General features: G+C 39.6%; 1 protein-coding gene across 3 annotated transcripts in view; it reads right to left on the reverse strand.

Moving 5' to 3' along the window:
- The window catches only part of stxbp5l (syntaxin binding protein 5L), a 160,974-nt gene that overhangs the window by 56,453 nt on the left and 82,738 nt on the right, over nt 1–21,783 (reverse strand). For all 3 annotated transcript variants that reach the window (XM_067603186.1, XM_067603185.1, XM_067603187.1), the window contains exons 4-7: nt 15,737–15,837; nt 10,003–10,137; nt 4,330–4,393; nt 1,439–1,522 (exon numbers count right to left, since the gene is read on the reverse strand). In XM_067603186.1, the coding sequence (XP_067459287.1) occupies nt 1,439–1,522; nt 4,330–4,393; nt 10,003–10,137; nt 15,737–15,837 (384 nt within the window). The remainder of the gene's footprint in view (nt 1–1,438; nt 1,523–4,329; nt 4,394–10,002; nt 10,138–15,736; nt 15,838–21,783) is intronic.

A 21,783-nucleotide genomic window follows, 5' to 3' on the forward strand; every position in this document is an offset into this window, starting at 1 on the left:
AGAGAAACAGGCAGTGAAATATACATCTTGATAGCAAGATGCTAGTTCATAATAATAATAATAAAAAAATATTGATGCTGCTTAAAGATGAAAGTTGCTCTCCGTTTCATTGAGAGTCCAAATATTGGACAAAATTTGAAGGCTCAGACAGAGGCCCCAATATGAATTTACATAGGGAGGAGCTTTTTTCTTTGCTATTTAAACTGATCTATGCTTCTTATTTTTTATACTGGATACTTAGGAGTTAAATGCAAAGCACTATCTGTGTCTGGTCATGTCACAAAAATATTTTACATTTTATTGTATGTGGGCATACCTTATACCGCAAGTTGTTAGACATTGTCTAGTCAGCTTTATGTTTTGCAGTTAATTGCTTTCTACTGCCATATATTATATTTTGTAGGTATGATGAGAACAATATACTGTATATATTAACATAATCATTTTAACCATGAACCTGAATTGATCAAATAATAAAACATTATTTGCATTTGAACCCCACCTTCAAAAACAGAAAAAAAGTCTAAAGTGAGTCTAAATAAAAGCTGAGTGAAAATGAATAGTGGAAATAGAACCGGAGGTTAGTGAAAAAATATGACTCTGTTGCTTTGGGCCAAACTGCATGATTCACTTTAAAAAATGGAAGTGGTTGTGTATTTAATGGGAAGAGGCCCTGATGAAAATAAAATTGGTTTGAAGTGTCTACGATAAGAATCCAAAATTGGACTATATTGGGTTTTTTTTTAAAGGAGGTTGTACATGCACTGGGATGAGGTTTCAATTGTCCATGAAAGAAAGAAAGAAAATGGAAAGAGCTATTGACAAAAGTCTGAAAAATCCCCTCCACTTTTGAGTTTTCATCTCTTCACTTTCTGTTTTCTGTCATGTCACACAAGGCGCCGTGCAGGATTCAATGTCAGATCATGACGTAAAAATAACACCTGTGGAACATCAGTCAAGCCTATCCTGCATTGAGCAGCACAAGGTGAAAACTAATGAAAAGTTATTGAGGATGAACCTTGTTAAATGTCTGAATATTTAACAATCTACAGCTCCATGTTTTTAGCTGATTTGTTGAAGTTTTGGCACCTCTCTATCATGAAATGTCATGCTGCTTTGGCTACTAGTAGTTCCTGTTTCTATTGTATACACAAAAATCACCTGAATTACTTTCGATACAGAGGAAAATGTCACAGTAAACCCTGAGTTATCACTCTGAGCAGAAGTGGTGTGACATTTAAATGTTCACTTTGTTCAATCATGCAGCCCCGCTGTGCAAACACGACTAATTTTTGTTGAGAGCACAGAGATAGCCAAAATAAAATTGAATCATATCAAATCTGTATGAACTCTATGACCTCTAAAAGCCACACAAAATGCCCCCTCTAATTTCACAGACATTTTTAGAAAATGTTATTTTCTGCATAGCGGAACTCACCTCATCGTAGTAGATTCTGAAGTCGGCTTTCTTGACCCTGAGGTCCCACTGTACAATCGTCCCACTCTCAAACCCGATAAGCAGCTACAGAGGGAGGTAAAAAGGATTTAAAATAATGATGTGTTGAAAGAAGATATTTTCAATAGCCTGAAATACGATAAAGCAAGCACATACAGTACCAGCGTCGTTTAATTGCACGCTTTGCTGTAATGTAAGCGAGCCATTTTTCCTGTTTCTACCCAAAAGGCTTTTCCTATTCCTCCTAGTCTGTCTCTCTATCCCTCTATTAAGCCTTCAGTTCCTTTCTTCAGATGTTGTTTCTAATGACAAAGACTTCTGTGGTAAGTGTGGACTGGGAGGGAGGATTTCCACTGTGAGTGCACAGCCTCAGCATGTAGGCAATTTACTTCAGCACTGCATGGATCTTATGGTGACAATATTGGCTGTCTCAGATATTCGCTAAAATTGGTTGTTTTCATCTACGTACAGTATACTGTATATTGACAGTTAACCACAAACATATAGGTTTAATGATTAAACATGCACACAAGTACATAAAGAATGCAAAAAAACACTCAAAAAAACACACACAATCCCCTGTACATGTCTTCTCATCCACATCAGTGGCAAACTTAATACACATGCACATACAATAGAAAACACAAACACAGCCACACACAACCATACATGCACACAGACAACGCAATGCAGGATAAGAGTGGAGGGCAGAGTCGACAAAATCAGATCAGAGGAGACGGGGAGTGATGCTGGAGGAGCACAGCTTTAAGACAGAAAGGAGGAAACAGCTCTCCTGCCGAGAGGAACTGTGTGACATCTCAAATCAGAAGATGGGGAAGTAGAGGGCAGGTCAGGTGGAAAAAAGCCTGCATCAAATTCTGCAACCCTGAAGCTTTACCAACAGTACCCAACAGGTAAGATGAACAGCTGCATGAACACACACACTATACATCCTCAAAGGCATGTGTTATGTGGATGCAGATCTACTTTGACATGCAAAGAGAGTGTCCTCCAAGGAAAAACAACAGGAACAGTCGTGCAAGTGACAGAAGCCCTACAGCGCCCATAGTAATTATGACGGAAACGAAGGAGGAAATCATGTGACATTATTATACAGCCACAAAGTCCGTGCACAGAGGAGGTCGGGGTGGATGGATGGGTTTGCTATTCGTTTCTCGTTTCCAGCACTGTTCTCCCATAAACTTAGTCATGTGGTTATTATTGTAGCCATGATGACGAAGGTCCCCTAAGCTTAAGGAATTTGTAATTTTAACCCACATGTCAGTGTTTCCCTAATGGGCACTGAAGAACTTGTGGGATGCAAGGAATAAATCTACAATGTCTTCAAATTTAAACAGTAAATTAACTGAAAAATATATTATTATGACATGCGCTTGTGGTTAAGATAATTTTTCAAAAAGCTGTTGTTTAATGGATTTAAATGTCACTGCAGGAAAAGCAAAAGCATAGTTAATACTAACATTAATAATGGCTATGTTCATTTTAGATGAGATGTTTCCTGGGGCCTGTTATGGTGCATGCTGAGTCACATAATATTATCAGTTACACCTGTGCTTTTCCTGCTGTGACAAATCATGTCTCAGTCAGTCCGCTAGACAAAACCCTATTAAACCATTTTGAGTAGAAGGGAGCAGTATAAAAAAACAAAACAAAATTAAACTCATCCTTTAATACTTTAGGCTGGGGAGTCTATAAAATCTGTCACTGGAAATCACTTGTTAGTGTCAACTGTTTCTATCTCTTGACAAATATGCTCTTTGTCTTTGCTTTAATGAAAAAGAACATTTGAGTGTCATCATATTTGGCTTTTCGCATTTTGGTTATTTCTCAAACAGTGTGCAAGTGATCGCTGATGCCTGAAATTTAACCATTTTATACAGTACCCTGAAATTAATTTTCGAATGATGTCCAGAAAAAGTTCCTGTATCATTTAAAACAACGTTCATCATTACCTGAATGTAGTTTCTTGTGGAGCGTTGGTGATTAGAAATTATTTTTCTAGCACTGATGTCTATTTCCCCCATTGCCAGGTATAATCATTTCCTCAACACTTTCTTAGTAATACAAGGGAAGTTGGTATTGCAGGCTATTTACTTATCACAACATGAAGTAAAAATCAGAATCAAAATGGAAAAGCTTTGGAAAATAAAAACATATTCTCATGTGTCTTGGCCATTGCATCCTAAAAGTGAAGATTCAATTCTTTAAGGGTAGTTACACCATTTCCCACAAAGTTATTTTTTTCTAAAATGCTACACATAACACCATCTTGCAGTGTGATGGCAGCTGTAAGTCTGTGTCTCGTTTTTATGTCTTCACAGCTTGTCAAGTCTGGTTTCACCCGGAGGCAGTGAAATCCATTGGGAAAATCAATATACTTTTGAGTGACCTCTCTTTTACAGCAACCTCCACCTTCCTCTTTTGCTACCAATTTGACTGCACACTGACCCTGAAAAAAAACCTCAACTTTTCTCAAAGGATATTATCTGGTTCCTCACACCTCTTTTTTTTTGTTTATATATGTGAAAAGCTGAGGGACAGAGAGAACGGACACAAGAGCAGCAACAGGAGGAATACATGAAGAAAGATTTCTGTCTTTTCAGAGAGCAAATGTGAGCAATATAAAGGAAAGAAAGCAAGATAGAAAGACAAAAAACATAGAAATAAAGGGTTAAGATACAGGAAACACAGAGGGAGGATGGAGGATAAATAGGCCTACATGACAGAGAAAAAGGAGCAGAAAAGTGGGAAAAATGAGAGAGCCTCAATTTTGTAGACTGTGGTAACATTAGGGCTGGTGCTTGAGGAAAACTAGGAGGTGTCGCTGGTGTTTCTTTTATCTGCCTACTCACCTTGCCTTCATCCTTCGGGCTGTCGCTCAAATGAACCACAGGTCCTGGATGAGTTTTAGTTGATCTAGGACAAGAAGGAAAGATAAGAGTCAGGAGAGATGGGTAAAACAGTAATGCCGTGTAACTAGACGGTAAGAAAACCTTTACACCCTGTTCAGAAAGGACACGGAAGGGCTGAGTATATGATTTACTGTACCCGTTCAAGTCACACATATACAAACACCCTGCTAAATTCAACTATTCATTCAAAGAGATATAAGTGATCTCAGAATAACTGTTGAAAATTGAAAACTGAAAACATGAATGCACATGGATTCAGAAACAACAAAAAAAGACTTTGGCAAATTGACCGTTACATCTACAGTAAAGTATGTCTCTATAGTGATGCAAAAATTACAGTGTACTTTTCATTGTGTGTTTCTTTTACATATCTGTTTGGTGCATTAAGAAGGTAGGTAGAAATAGGTTATCCAGAGAGATAATTAAGTACAAAAAGATAACCACAATGTCACAGTCACCACCTTTTGTACCCTCTACTGCAACATTATCAAAAGAAAAATATAGCATGTTTATTTTTTACCTGCAAAATGTGTTGCGATCCTGAACTCAGAGAAGCCCATCATCTATCAATATTTGGATTTTGACAAATGACACAAATGCACAGAGGCCGGGAATGTCATACATTAGTACAGTTAATGAAACCAAAACTTGCAGCTAACTCACTATATTCCCATTGCTCACTGCATCTCTGTGCCCAACCTGACATTGACCACTTGATCACCGGCAAGGAACCAAACCTACCGGCAACAATCAGGATGCTTTTAACATAGTGGCTGAAATGTGAGCTGATCTGGAAAACTGAGGTAAAGTGTGACTGACACGTTCAATATGGGCCCGTTTAGTTATGCCTGCTGCTGGTGGGCGATAAAAACAGCAAACCACAGTAAGCTCTCAAAACCTTTCTATTTAGCAGCTTAAGTAGTAAAAAGCTAAAGGTATCAACAAGCCATCCGCAATACACAACACCTGTCCAATCACTGCAGTGCCAGAATGGGTGAATGCCAAGCGCTAATCTTGCTACACCAGCCATCCAGAACAAATAATACACTGAGCTAGCTGAAATACACTTTCTGACGTAACATGTATATAAACTTTTGACCTCAGACCTTTTGTTGTGCATCAGTAAACCCATACGCATGTGGACACAGTGTGCCATGAATGACACTAAGTTCTTTTTGAGTTTATTGAGTTATTAAGTTGTTGGAGAAGAAAAGTTCATAGCAGTTATTGAATCTGAGACAGAGAGGGCTGTAACTGAGGGCAAAGGCTTGCTACTGAGGAGACCAATATATGGATTGAGGAGAGTTACTGACTCACTGACTCCTGATGAGGTTTTCCTTTCAACTGACAAGGTCACAAACAAGCAAACATTGTTTTTGTTTTTTTTACACTTCAGTTATTATACAGATTAACCCTGCAGTAACTGTTTTTTGTTCACTTGGGGGAAGAGGAAACAAGTTATGAATATGACACTGACATGTCATCACCTTTTAAATTGATATGGCAAACTTATCCAGCATTTATGGAGCGGCAACATCTTTTATTTGGAGTTATGTTTCTGGCCACTTTGTGAATGTGAGTCCAATATTCACTCTCTGTTTTTGTCTCTTCTAACTTCTAAGGAAAATGTATGGCTCTTTAACTACTAAATGTTCCATAGTGACAGTGAACCAAGACAATTTGCAGGCTGGACAGCTAAACAATGAGCTGAAACTCGCTATAAAGCTCCGTAAATCTGAGGGGAGCTGCAGATTTGGGTGATAAAAGTAAAAGTATCATTATAAGATATAACAAGTTAATTATTGAGCTTTAGAGGTGCTGTGAGGCAGATTTTGTTACCTTTGTACAGAGCTGAAAGTACATTGGATGCATAGAAGACTCTTTCTTGGCTCAGTCAGGTTCCTCAAACCACATAGTCCACACCAGTTAACATGAGTCTATTTGGTCTGGTATCCATCAAGTATGAAACTGGAGCAAATGACATTGCTGGGTTGTGTGAACCAGAGGAGTCTAGCATCAGTGGGATGACAGTTTTCTCTCGCACTCCTCTCTATGGAAACAGATTATTTAATAAATTCCAAACAGATTTTTAGGAGCCAGACCAATAATATGCCACTAATATGGTTATTCACCTTGCTTCAAGAGAAATCCATAACGATTAGTTTTGTGCTTGCCAGCTTTAGCAGTGCAGAGAAATGGTGCTCACCAGCTATGTGACCTCAAAATACCATAGAAAGAGACAAGTTACTGCGGTTTATAAGCTTTACAGCAGTAGGTGACCTTCACTTAGTCTGCTACATTGGTCAGAACTTGTGCATGCTCAGTCTACTACAGTAATTGTACCAGAGCTCGGACTGAAACCGGTGTTCTACTGAAACTAAGTCTCAGTGAAATTACTCGTTAACATCTCTGCCAAGCCCCACAGAGAAGGGTCCTCTGGGTACACAGGTCGCAGGAGGCTTGCAGAGGAGCTGATGCACACACCTCACAAATCTCAATCCATCCTGTGGACTTGCAGGTCAAACAGACTGACTGGTTGATCTAATACCTTTCAGTAAGAATATTAGAAAGAGAAAAGAAGTTTTATGTGTAAGTATAAAATAAACTGCTATCCAAATGTCTCCAACCCTTTCTTATTTGCCTGGGGAAGCATTTTTTAGCCTTCAGGCAAAAAAGCTGGTTTTTCAAAAGTCATGTGAGAGCCCAAACCTATATCAAGTTACATTATATCAAGTATTTCTTCCTGTCCCGTGGGTTTCGATGACAGAAACATTTAGAGAAGATATTCGAGCCATCTGGATGGTAAGCATCTATCTTTGTCAAGTCTCTGCTGCTGCTATATCAATGTATTTACATTTTTAACCTTGTCTTGGCTGATGTTGAGACCTCTCTGTTTATTTTCTAATCTTAATAGCAGAAATAGCCAAACATGTCAATGTTGATTTCGGCTGACATGATGCCAGGCGTAAACACAATTTTGTTCATCACAGGGATCCAAGAACTGCAGCAGTGTGTGTACCGGGCCTCTGTGTTTTCCCATTGCTCCTTGAGTCATTTTTATATCTCATTTTGGAATAAATCTCTTGAAGATGAAATTGTGAATTAAATATGTTGCAAACCCATTTGAATTTCAATGAAAGCCCGGCCCTCCTGTTTGGGACCAGTGGCCCCAGTTGAATTGTTACTATAACAGATTCTTTTCAAGAGAGCATATTTTGGTTTGTATTAAATTAATGCATCTGTGAACGGCTGTCACATAAACAAATACTGTGAGGACACAAATGCAAATAGAAGTGTAAACACATACACACGCCAACTGTGACTCACACTCTGCTGTTTGTACACAGTGGAAAGAGTGGATTAGTTCTCCCTTGCTCACTCAATGTTCCACCGCAGGAAAAACAGAAAGTACCCTCAATCCCTATTCATGTCGAGTGGAAAACCTCCTCAGCCAAACTATGAAACTCCCCAGTCGCTATGTTGATGAGAGAAGATTCCTTCTCTGCTAGTTCAACTCTTTGTGAACTCAACTTCAGAAAGGTACAGAGTGCTGACGGTTAGAAAATACTGTATAATGCTGAAACAGAATATTATACAGAGGCTTATTGTTGAGCTGGTGGTGTATTCTACTGACTTTAGTCAGCATAGTTACAACCCACATTCTAGTAGCTTAGTGAACTGTCCTTTCACAGGTCAGATGACAATGTTATCCGACTTCTTAAAGCACTAAATATGCAAGTAAACTGGACATATCATATCAAGTTAAAACAGTAATGTTAAACTCCCCCCTTTTGTTTTTAGGGCGTTCGCCAGGCTTTCAAATTTGAGTCTGGAATTGAATTTAAAGTCAATGCATTAATCAGAATACTGTAAAGACTGCTCAGATAACTATATTTCTGACTGAACACAGTGAATAAGAAAAAGTCAAAACACACTACAAATAAATTATACCATGATCTGTTGATTGTGGGTCTCTGACTTTATATTAAGAATAACGTGTTATATAAGTCTCATTGCAGCTCTAATAACAGAGAATTAACTGTTACTAGGGGCTTGATTCCTGCTATGCCGAAGCAGGCAGGAACAAGACGTGCAACAATGTGCTAACCTCAGAGTTTCCCCCAGGAAACTGGTCAGCAGAGGTGCTAAAAAAAAAGCAAAGAAAAGACTAACTGGATTTATTCTCTGCCTGTGTAAAAACTATATGAACAGGCTTAACTATTAGGGAAAAACCAGTCTAAAGAACTACAGCATAGAGAGTCATGATGTCACATCCGGCCTAAAATTAGAGCCTCTGCTCTTTTTAACTGAAATTTAATGTTATATTTCATAAATGTGTAATAATATCCTAATGATGTTAGGGGCCGGCACCACACAAACCCCTTTAAATGTATCATAAATTATGTGTTACATGCTTGTTTAAAAAGTCATTACATGATGAACAAACAAGAAATATCAAAGCAGCCATGGCTCAGGAGGTAGAGCGGGTCATCCGCTAATCAGAAGATCGGCGGTTCGATTCCCGGCTCCTGCAGTCCATGTGTTGAAGTGTCCTTGGGCAAGACACTGAACCCCAAATTGCTCCACATGGCTTTGCCATTGGTGTATGAATGATTAGATCCTTCTGATGCGCAGATTGGCACTTTGCATGGCAGCCTTCCATCAGCATGTGAATGGGTGAATATGGCTCGTAGCGTAAAAGCACTTAGACCCATTTACTATTCAAAACAAGAACCTTCAGAAGTTCAGTTCAGATGTGATGTGGAGGAAAATGGGAGGTCCTCACTGTTGACTCACAAACACTCAGCCTCTTATCCTCTGAGACTTTTTCAGTGATTGGCAGACAGCCCTCCCACACACACACACATCAATGTTATGACTGCTCACTATAGTTTGGGCTGTCACAAGGCAACAAGATGGCTTGGTATGTAAGTGACTTGTGACTGACACTGCAGCAGGGGATTTGTCAGGGTATCACCAGAGTAACGGCGTAGGTGGGTGAACTGAAGAGAAACAAAGGGCATACAAAGCAACTGAACACCATTTGTGTACTTGTCAGTGCTTTAAGTTGTCAATCTGCAGTGTATGTCAGCTAAACAGCCAACACTTACAACAAAAAAAAGTGCAGGCCAACAAATTAATAAAGGCTTCTGTAATATTCCACCCAAATGTGAGATGTTATAATACACTGTAAATGCTTACTGCCAAATGACAATATTACCACAAAAGAAGGATACATTTTGTTGATGCAATGCACACAGTCTGTCTGTGACACACTGTGAAATATATTAATGTTAAAACTCATATTAAAAATCTTTTTTTTCTTAGAGTTTAAGGACACTTGATTTGGTAGTTTTTGTTTACAGGTTACAGGTTATGTGCTGCACAACAACATGTCAATAACCTGTTCTAACTAGCTAATCAGATAATGATCCTGTGAATTACGCATCAAAGGCGCTTCAGTAGTAAAAGCAAATTATCAGTGAAACATTCTTTACTTATTTGAACCAGGAAATAGGGATGATCAAATTAAAGTTACCAATTAACATGTATTAATGATTTTTTTTTTCATGTGAGTCATGTATGTCATTGTTTGAAGCACTAGCAACTCACAGTTCAATGGCCTTATTCCACATGATGACATATCCCGACAATATGAAGGACTCGATGTTGACGATGTGTGTGTTTCCGCGCTCCGTCCCCACGTACAGCCATTTACTCTGAAAGGGAAGGTGGCAAAACGTGATCCTGAAAAACAAGAGACAAAGGAGGAAAGAGACTGGGAATTAGAATCTGAACAGTCACAAAGAAGTCACTGCATGATATGTATGTGAGTGTGAGTGTTTCTATACAGTGTGGATAAATAGTGTATTCTTGGACTATTGTATATAGAGCCATTGACCTTTATCTGTTTCAGTTGGAGTGACATGTTCTTATTTTCACTATTGTAAAATTGTACGGATCTGAGATATGTCTTTTTGTAGAATCAATTATGGGGACAATTACTCAATCTAAGAAACCGGACGCAGGAAGCTTTTATTCAATGGACCAATTATTGGACAGTGTATCCTGCAATTTTCAATCTGTATTGTACATGGTACATGGCAGACTGTACCTAGCATGTCACTGTCATAAAAATAATCTTAAATTAACGTTCAATGGTAATAACTGCCTTTTTCCACAGCAGTCATGCCATGACTCATTCATGAAAGTCATGGACTGACTCATTCTGAATTATGGTTTAATTTAGTGCTCGACAGGAATGCGAAAATCATTTTTCCTCCACCAAGTAGTGTCTAACATATGGGTATTATCGCCTACACCCGCTCCTCCTGACCTTTATGGTGCTACTCATGCTTTTCTCTTTTAAGGCAACTTTTGCACTCAGCCTATAAGCTCACTCTGAGCTGGTATAAATAGTTATTCAAAGAGCTCTTCACAACAATTGTCAGAAGTAGAAGCCTGAAGTTTTTCTGTATGTGTAGTTACATTACACAGTAGTCTGCAGACATACTGTACTGTAGGCACTACAGACCAAACTGGTTCACCATTTCACATAAACTCACTACTCCTCTGTTAAAAGCCTTGAATAATATAAGATTCAATTATTTTTGTTATTCGCAAATCAATTAATAACCATAAAGCCAAGAAAGGTAATTATATGAGATGTAAAAATAATGATGTGATGCAAGGGTGCTTGAACTATCAATACACAGGCATTAGTATCCATCACCTTTGTAAGCACCTTAACAACAGAATAAAATCAGCACACACGAAGTCCCTCCCGCCCATGCTGATTACCTTGTAAAGACCGGGGGATCAGTGGGCTCCAGCCTTATATCTACCCGCCCAGCAAGAGGCAGGATTATTAGATAGAAGACAAATGAGATGGCAGACAATTCAATAAGGATTTTAGGGGCTTGGGGAGATGACAATATTCAAACTGGCAGGGTGGGCAGAAGTCCTATGCGAGCAACAGAGGATTATACACTCTACTATGTCTTTGTTTGAGGAAGCTTTCTAATTGACCTTTCTGGATCATTAGGACTAATTTTTTAACATAAAAAGCAATCTAAACCTTCTCACAAACTTGCGTGTAGTAAGTAAAGTGATCCTTTAACTTTGTGAGTCTTCAGAAAAATCTCTTTGGAGTCTATTACCTCCATTATGAGTTTACCAATAAACTAAAATGTCACAAAAAGAAGAAATAAAGGACAAGGTTTTAGGGAGACCAAAATCAATGAAAGAAAGGCTGAGAAGATGACTGCAAGGAGAAGGAGGTAAGTAGTGATGAATATAGATCCAGAGGGCAATTTGGGGAAAGTCAGAGGCGTGGTTTTGACTCCAGACAGTCAGACCAGGCACCATCATCTGGTCTTATAATTATCAATCAAAGAGGACAGGATGAGACATGGGTCTAGCCGGCAGTTGACCGGCCACTGCAAGACCAGCTGAGGAGCAAATACCCTTAATGAAGTAAACAGATGTAGAGATTAATTGAATTGGCGACATCATCTAGGGAACTGGCGACCTTGCCATCTGTTCTGCATGAGATGTGGCACAACCGCTTAAGGAATTCTATGAAGACTCTATATATCAGCAAAGAAATGTCATGTTGTATAAATCAAAATCAGATGACTGCATTAGCTCAAATGGGTCTTAAATGCACACAAAACTGAGTGTCCAGTGTTTTGTGTATCGTAATGCACATTTTGTTTCGCAGGGAAAGTTTCTATATTTTTTTGACAACGGCATGACAGACGAGGAGGGGTGGCAGGCATGAGTTGCTGATTGACAGTTATCACAAAACAATTCTTTCCATCTCTCCCAATGATTCATACATTTGTTTTTGGGCGGATTCTGAGGGGGTGTTAAGGCGCTAATTGTCCGAGGTTCAGCCTAGAGACACAGAGCTAAATGGCAAGTCACTACCCTGCCTCTGACGGATGATTCATGATGCCCTTTTTCTCCTTTTAACTTTAAACATGATTCACCGCTCTGCCGCTAAGAGCGAGTGGTTCTGCCTCCTACCTCATCGCGCCACAAGACAGGTAGAAACGACTGAAAAGGTTTTTCAACACTTCAGAAGCAAAACGTTATTCCTGTCCTTCACCTCTGCCCATTTGTGTGGGCATGTGCATCACAAAGAGATGGGCTATGAATCTAAAATATAAAAATGGACAGGTTTGGTATTGGTATTAGGATGCACTGTGTATCATTTATAACATATATTTATATTATTTTTATTATTATGTGTAAGAAAATGTAATTATTGTTGTTCCAATAATGGGATTTCAGCTAATAATTATGTTCTATAATGCACCGGCTTGACAGTGGACTAAAGACTCAAAACCCCGCTCTGAATGGGGATTTTTACTTCGCTGCCTTCCTTTCCTCTCCTCTGCTCTCTGTGTCGGGTTCTGTTTGTATGAGGACAGAGATGAGCTCCATACACACACACTTAAACACACAGCGGACAGCAGAGCTGAAAAGCCACAGCAGAGAAGTGAACAGACTTAAGGTTAATCTTTACTCAAGGCCGACAATGCGTGTTATCAATAAGTGCAACAAAATCCGATCCATACATCAATACCCCTGCATGTTAACGACAGCAGCGGCCATCCTCTTGTTTTTTGAGTACAGGATCCCTCCGTTTTCTCTAGAAGTCAGTGTGATTTGAACAAAGTTTGATAAAAAAAAATCCTAAAACAATGTCTGTAGTTCTAACACATGCTGCTAATGACTTGAACCCTGTCACTGCATTTCAGAGACTCAAGGTTCTTTCCTTAACAACTTGCAGACAGTACATGGATTTCACAAACTCTTCCAGCTCATTATCCTTTAAGGCTGTGTTGCATTTTGAAAGAGCCCCTGGTTGAGTTATAATGTGCTTTTTTTTTATAACAGGCATGACATTCTTCTGTCTCAGGGAGAAAGCTTATTGTTCTCTTGTGATGGAAAGTTTCAGTAGAGAGAAAACATGCCCTTTGACTCAGCTGAAGTTCTTGACTTGCAAAAGCAAGAAGGTTTAGCTTGCTATTACTAGTGCTCATCAAAAGTAAACATGTATTAGCACTTGTGACCCTGCAGTTTTATGAACAGTTTGTGGAAAAATACGATATTGTGCTTCATGTGCTTTTTGAATGCACATTACATTCCATCACATTCATAAGAAATGTAGTCTTATTGATTAATGACCTTGCCCATGGCATAGGTGCCATACAGTGAAAATAAGCTTTTAGATGGAATGAACAGAGAAAAAAAAAGAAAGACCAGACTGTGAATGCCTCCTTCCAAAGACACTTACATTGTGTTTGAAGGTTTCTTCAGTCAATTTCCACCAGCATGTCTGAGCTTTCTTAGAGGCATAAATGGGTAAGAGAGTGTCGGGACGGCCTTTCTTTGAAAAGGAAATGGCTATAACTCTAAGGTCAAAAAAAAAAAATCACTTGTTCAGTGTGGTACTCAACAAAGTTTTGAAACTTGATGCTAATAATTAAAACCAATATCTCCACTACTGGTTTGCTTCATGTGCCATGACTCCTCAACAAAAAACTACCTTCCGCTGTTAGGAAATGTATAGGAGAGGGGGGAAAAAAATCAAAAATATTGAGGCGAGCAATATCTCACTTTGCCTTGGGTGAATTTTAATACATAAGACATAGAGTCAAATGAATGTTATATACTGTGAGGCTTATTTCTTGAATGCAGAGAATATATTGCTGCAGGGATCTATAGGCTAGACAATATTGCACTGTTATGCAATCAAACTTGCAGGAACACTATACACCAATCAAGATGAACTCTTTGAACACCCAGCCAAAACACTGTATACTGCATCCACTTAAGTTGAGCATCTAGTGGTATGGAAACGAAGGATGTAAGATATCTCTACCTAAAACTATAGGTATAACCTATATGGGTATAGGTTTATTCTATTTTACACAGACTTCACAAACTAAATGCTGATCACATAGAAGTGGGTCTCTAACCCTTGGACCACACACCACTACTGGAGGGATTGAGATTGAGAATCCTAAAGCAAGGCATTGAGAATATTACAGCAACTGAAACTAGCTAAGGCGATGTCTTCATCAACTGACTTACTTCTGTGTACCAGCAGAAGCCCAAGGGGTTCCCTACTTTGTGAAGGAAGAACGAAGACAAATAGTTTTCAAAAACAAGCATCAGCATGTAGAGGCTATTGTTTGCCATTAAATTTTAATGGTGGAGAGCAGAGATTGAGCTGTCTTTGCTTGGAAACAGCAAAGAGTCCTCGCTTACCACTACATCAGTCACACTCACTGGGTCTGGCCCTCCTACAACTAATCAGCCAGGATTCTGCAATGGTCCAATAGTGTCACAGGTAGGGCCTTAGTTGTTAGGAAGCAGTAACATCAAAGCAACAACCTCTCCTCTGACCTCTGGGACCCCCAGGTGGTGTCAGATATGGACTGTCATGGAGAAGGGGGGTCTGTCATTGCCAGAGGACAATGACACTCAGCCACATCTGCCAAACCCAACAATAGCGTGACCCATGACATAGCTCCTGGCATTACTAACACATTGGACCCATACTAACAGAAAAATTAGATTCAACTCATCTTCAATCATGCACACGCCGACTGGCATGCCGTAAAGTATATCTTTAAAAATATTTCACCAGCTCTCTCTGCAGATGCCAGTTTGTAGCAGCCGCATGAAAACTAGCTTATGTGGCACAAGAGTTTAGGTGGCAACATTTCAGAGGAGATGGATTCAGCTGCCGAATAACTACTGGGAAGTCAGCACTCACAGCCTGTGGTGGTGCAAGTGGGTGGCGTCCCACAAGGCAGAGGGGATTGCCAATTGAGATGGAAGAGAAAGCCTCTCTCTCAAGTTTATCAGACAGGGTGAGAGAGGGTCAGGAGCAGAGGGAAGAGGCAGGACAGAGGAGCAGGTCTCATCCTGTCAACACTCTGCTTCACTGTCTTCCAGATTGAACTGATTAAATACGTCTTCATGGGGGGAGAACTCTCACCGCTGCTGATGCTGCAGCTGAGAGATGGTCCAATGGTCAGAATATACCCGACGGTCTTGTACATACTGTGAGTAGATGTCTTCTGGTGCCAGTATTTTGGTGCAGAGGACACTGCGCAGTGATCTCTGAAAGAGCTCTCTGAAGAATAGATTTGCAAAATGTATACAGGACTAGCTGGTGTTGTTTTGGAGAGCTCAATCCTGACTGCCTGTGTAGAACAAAATATACTGACCTAGGACAATCACATCTATCACTGGAGCAAGGTGTGTGGTGTGAGTACCTGTATGTGCAGATGTGTGTGTTTTATTCAGTGGAGTTTATGCTTACCTCTCTCTGTTGAATTTGAGTGAATGCAGGATAGCTGGCCGCCTCTGACGGAGATTCCACAAGTGTAGCGTGTCATCCGCGCAGGCTGTGACCAACGCCCCCTATAAGCCATAAAAAGAAATATCAGTACTCCATCGTTATGAGGACAAAGAGAAGGAGGAGAATGTACACTCCCAAACAAATAGGCTCAGAATATAACCTTGTTCATACCTTGCTAATAGAGAATGTTCCGTTTTTGCATTCAGTAAAATACAAGTGCAGAGACCAGCGATGACAGAACAATAACAGAACAGTAAGAGAAGAAGAAAGTTAACCGTTGAGGTGAATTGAGAATTGCCCTTCTGACTCGACTAAACAAAGTGCTTTCTTGTGACTGCACTGTTTCAGGCGGCAGAAGTGGTGCATTTGTTTTTTCAGCCTCTTAGGTGGCAGAAAAAGAAAACACATGAATGTCCTGGAAGGTTTAAAGCAATTAAACACAGCTCTATCTGTGATGTAAATATGACTAATATTTGTAATACTCATGCACATTTGTCCACCTTATTGATCTTCTGACCAATCCAGTAAAAGTCTTACTGCCCACTTCACCTTTATTTGTATAACAATAATAATAATAATAATAATAATAATAGTTTAATAGAATCTCAAAAAGTTTACAAATTTGGTCTACAATACAACACAAATGAGCAGACTTGTCAACACAAGTGAATGCATACAGTAGCATCACTGTGCAGCTGCCTACAGCACAACTCAATGTTAATACCAGAGCTAATGAGGTTATTTACTAATGGGTATTTATTTGGGGATGGATACACAAAGAATATATAATGAATACACTAATGCCAAATTTACTGTAAAGTCTAAGCACCAGCACAATGCATACAATGTTGTAAAACCTGCCATTCAAGCCTTTAAAGGGTTAGTTCACCCAAATTAACAAAAGTATGGGTTTCATGTGCAATAAAATGACATCATTTTGACATTTAAACAAACAAAGGGTTTGACACAACCCATGGCCTGATGACCTGGAACCAGTAATTTATGCAGGGCAAGTTGATTAGATCAGAGTCTGCGACGTGAGCGTGTTTTTCATGACAAGTGACTAATAAAATGCATCGAGATTTGCTGAAATACACGTGGGGAAGGCTGCGCTCTCAGCCAGCTAGCCTCTTACCTGTGAATCTGACAAGTCACTAAATACAGTGTATCACTGGTACTTGAAAGAAATGTCAGTGAAAGAAACTTATGAGGCTATGAAATGAAAGAGGGGCTTTGTACTTTTGTGGAAGCAACAATACTCCTGGGTGGAAAACAGCGACTGTGGTATGATTTGTACAGTTTGCCGGCTAACTAGCTAGCCAGTTAGTATCCTCATAATTACGTGCATGTCTTCTTTGTGACTTTGACAGCAGCAGCCTCTGCAGGAGATAAACAGCTCTCTGTTTAATTGTTAATCACCAGGGTTTATAAACAACAACATGCACAGTTTAGTTAAAGCCAACAAAATGTTTGCTGCTGATCATAAGGAGTGCTTTTTTATGACATTATTGAGGTTTACCCTTCATCTCTGTGGCTCCTGCCAGCTTTTGTCAACATCTGTCTGTCAACATCTATCTATCTTATGGCTGCAAAAACAAATGGACATCATATGAAACTTGATGAAAACTGTGAGATGAAAATGACAAATCCTTTTCAAATAATGTCAGCTGGTTTTGACCCTAGTACTGAGGATGGCGGATTGTAATTACAGTAAAATTCCCAGTGTGGCTTTGCTATGAGGGCGTCACTGTAAAGACTGGAGCCCAGGGGAGAATTAGCTTTAGATTACAAACTTAATCACAGGATTAAAAACTGTGCAGTGCAAAGAAGGATGGATGTCGCTTCCCATGGATTTCCATATTGGGTGAATGTTTTCCCCTCATTCACTGAGTCTCTTCCTCTACATATATACATATATAATTATGAGACTGGACGAACATTGTACTTACTGTTCAATGTTCATCCACACATTAGAGGGGGGCATTTTTTGAATCATTAGTATGTGCATCAGTGGAAGCATTTGCAGAAATACCTATTTGTTTTCCATGTAGATGTGTTATATATGTTAGTATTTTATGCAGTTGTTACTATAGTAGCCATAATATGATTATTTTTGAGGGAAAAAAAAGATTACAGTCACACAATAAAAGTATTGCAAATCCTGTTACTCCAAGTTCTAGATATAAATGGATGACCTTAGCTCTTCAGTGCCACCCCTGACTCTTACATCTCACTTAACAAGAATAGGTCAAAACCTAGTATACGGCTGGACCGTGTATGGTCAATGTGCAAAATTGTGGCCAATTTGTTACTGGGATAGTCAGTGGTAGTGTCCATAATGTTAATTCCTGGATATTAAATGTTCATCTGCAATTTTCTGTAGTGGTCTCAGTAATATTTGTTGTTAAAGTGTACTGAGGTTGCCTATCACAAGACATGGTTGAGCAACATTTGAGTAGAAATGCAGTTGCAAGAACATTACTTTCCACTCATAACTCTGTTTGATTTGATCTTAATTTTAATTATAACTATTCTAATTATCTATTAACTCCCCCTTCTCTTTCATCTGCTTCTGTTTGCAGAGGTCTGTAAGCATATATGGTCTCATCCATATGTTTACATAGAATTAGCATGCTAGGCTAACAGTCCATCAGCTGTGTGACTTTATATCCGTGCTGTGACGTCTTTCAGAGCAGACAAAGACCGTAAACACACCTGTCACCTGCCCAGCACAGTGCTGTAAAACCAGAAACACCACGGCTAAACCTTATTTTTATACAGTCTATAGGCTAACCACAGCACGGCATGACTATGCTAAAGATGCCTGTCATGCTAACTAGCTGCTAGCCACCGAGCAGGCTGGTAAAATGGATCAGCCGCTTCTCTTTGTGTGCTTGTTGTGCTCGGGGCTCTGCTGTAAATGCCCCCTGAGGACGTAATAGAAACTGTTCATGCCAATTCATCCCTGTGTAAATTCACCCTCAGCCCAGAATAAAACCTCTGTATGTCCTTGTTTTTGTGAGTGGAAGTTCTTTTTCTTTACAACACTTTGACTCCGTGCACACAAGACAGTTGTCAGTTTGTTAGGGCAGTTCCTGCACTGAAATGTTTATTGCACACAATATGTAATGTGTTACACAGTATGTAAAATGAAGTTTAAATTTCAAAAATCGGTATGGAGCTTTAGACATGTAGGATCAATGAATAATTATCTCAATCACTCATGATGTGATTGGTCACACTGATGGAATATAATTCCTATAATATTTGAGATTATATGTTAATATTTCTGAGTGAGCAGGACTGAGCAGCATCACTGAATGCTGTCGAACCAACATACAAATAGATGTCTAAAATTTTAAAATCTACTGTATTTTAACCTTCACACATTTTCAAGTGCAAATCACCAAACACACTACTACTGGATCAGAGTGTGAGCTTACAATCATGTCTATATGTCTTTGATCTATGTATTTCTTAAATCTTTAACTATATTTTTCATCTTCAGTCGCTGCCCTCTGTGTTTTGTTCCCATCAGATTAAAGCTGTGTAAAATAAATATATTTAACATGTAATGTGGGCTATAGCCTAATACACAGTCAGATTCCACTTTATCATCCATTAAGGAAATATAAGTCTAGCACTTACACTTTTACCCACTCTGAGTCAGGCTCTTTTTTTAAAGATAAATGTGCACGGTCCACATACACATGCATTAATATCTCTATGTCCACTGGATTGAAACTGAGGCTCTGCCTTTTATTTACCTGTTGCCATGGTGAATTGTAGTATCAGAGCTCCATTGATGATGCCTTTGTTCATTCACCATGTACATGCTTAACTCAGGGTGAACATAGTTGATTGAACTGACTCTGATCAGCTGAGTTTCCCATCTCGGGGTTAATCCACCCAGAGTTCAGGGTTAGACTCAGACTTTGTTAAGCCTGCTTTCTGGAATGGACACCTGGTCATTAAAAATGCCATTAGACTCGATTATATAAAATAGGGTAATTAAAACATTTAATGATTCAACCATGTGCTGTACTTGGCTGGGGCTTGTACAGTACACAGAGAGGATTATAGAATAGATATATATCTAACCTAGCTGAGAGCTAGGACTTGGTGGAGATAATATAACTTAAAATTGCTGGCATTACTGAACCTTACATATCATAATCATTTCTGTTGCCTCTTTAGCACCATTAATCACTCCACAATTACCAAAGGATAATTTTGAGGATTTTTTTCCTTAGATGTTAGTGGACGTCATTTCTCTTTCTATCCGTCACCTAAGTTGACAAGGAAGGCCACCACAAAAGGAGAAAGAAGACCTTTGCAGAGGAGGAGAGAGTGAAATGGAGTGAAAGGAGGTGGAGTAGCAACTAATAAAGAAATAACACCAGACAGGGAGAAGAGAGAACGTGAGAGGCAGACAGGGAGAGAGCCAGGTCCACAATTCCATTATAGTATAATTATCTTGATGTTTCGATGGCAACAGAGGCGAGACGACCAGGCACAGGTACAGTGTGCAGCACGGGTAAAATGACAATTGTCGGGCCGAGAGAAAATTGCACAAAAAAAAAACATAAAGGAAATGGCTTAAGGTGTGCTTGTGTGTATTTATGTTAAAATAACACAGGGGCAATTTCCTTTACATTTCTCTAAAATGTTTATCTACAAAAGGGAAAAAAAGAGATGTGTTTAATTTTGCTAACAAAGATAACAATGACAAAGATAATTAAGATAAAGATAATTAATTGAATGAACATTTTCACTAATGTGTACTTCTGTATTGATTTGATCAATGGGATTTACAGCCTGTTGCTCTCATTAAACACTGTGAGGATCAGAGGATCTATTATTACTTAATTAATCAACAAGTCAACCATTGTGTGGTTGGATACAAAGTCATGCATGAAACTAAAATTCAATGTTTCCCAACATTGGAATGAGGCACATAGTAGTGCAGGGAGGATACAGTATCTGCCTGAACGCATCCATCACAGTAAATATAATATCAAGCTGTGTGTTTGTAAATTCCAATAGCACTTAAAAACAAAGCTGAAAGGTTTGTATATGATTTAAAAAAGAGAAAAAAAGAGGAGTTAATAGAACTAAGCTTTGTGTTGGTTCATCTGCTGCAGTGAGCTAATTTAGTTCTCCAAACACAGGCAATTTTGAGTCATGTCAAAAGTTAATGAGGTCTGTGTCTGGCTGCTGGGATGTATTACCATCTATTCCATCTGTCTTCTTCCTGCTCCTCCTCTTTGTCCTTTTCTACCTCTACCTCTGTGCACTGTGAAGAAATGGAATTCAAGACTGAATGGGAAGAGTTCGGGGAGGCCATGGAGAAGGACTTTCAGTTGGCCTCAAAGAATTTCTTGCAAACCATCAGGCCACACAGGAAGGGGAAGCAGGGCTTAGCCCAGGCTGTTTTCAGCAGGGGTGGAGAATTGCTGACCTTGACTAGGGACATTGTCAGGTAATTGAAGGAACACTTTAAGGATCTCCTAACACTGACCGACATGCCCTCTGTAGTGGAGAATCTCCCTGAAATGCTGAAGACTCTGGGCATTGTTGGGCTGTCATGGCTGGAACGCCTCTTCTGTGTTGCATGGAGATCAGGGACACTGCCTGTGGACTGGCAGACCCGGGAGGTAGTTCCCATTTTCAAAAAAAGGGACTGGTGGGTGTGCTCCAACTATTGGGGGATCACACTACTCAGCCTCACAGGAAAAGCTTATGCCAGGGTGGTGGAAAGGAGGCTCAAGCTGAAATCAAACCTCAGATTCAGGAGGAACAATGTGGATTCTGTCCTGGCCATGGAACAGTGCACCAGCTCTTCACCCTCCCTTCCTTCACCTCCAGCTGGCGCTGGGACGGTTTGCAGCCGGATGTGAAGCAGCCGGGATGAAAGTCAACACCTCCAAATCTGAGGCCATGGCATTCTGCCGGAAAACGGTGGACTGCTCCCTCTGGGTTGGGAGTGAGTAGCTGACCCAAGTGAA

The sequence above is a fragment of the Thunnus thynnus genome, chromosome 11, assembly GCF_963924715.1.
Source record: "Thunnus thynnus chromosome 11, fThuThy2.1, whole genome shotgun sequence".
In the NCBI taxonomy this organism is placed as follows: Eukaryota; Metazoa; Chordata; class Actinopteri; order Scombriformes; family Scombridae; genus Thunnus; species Thunnus thynnus.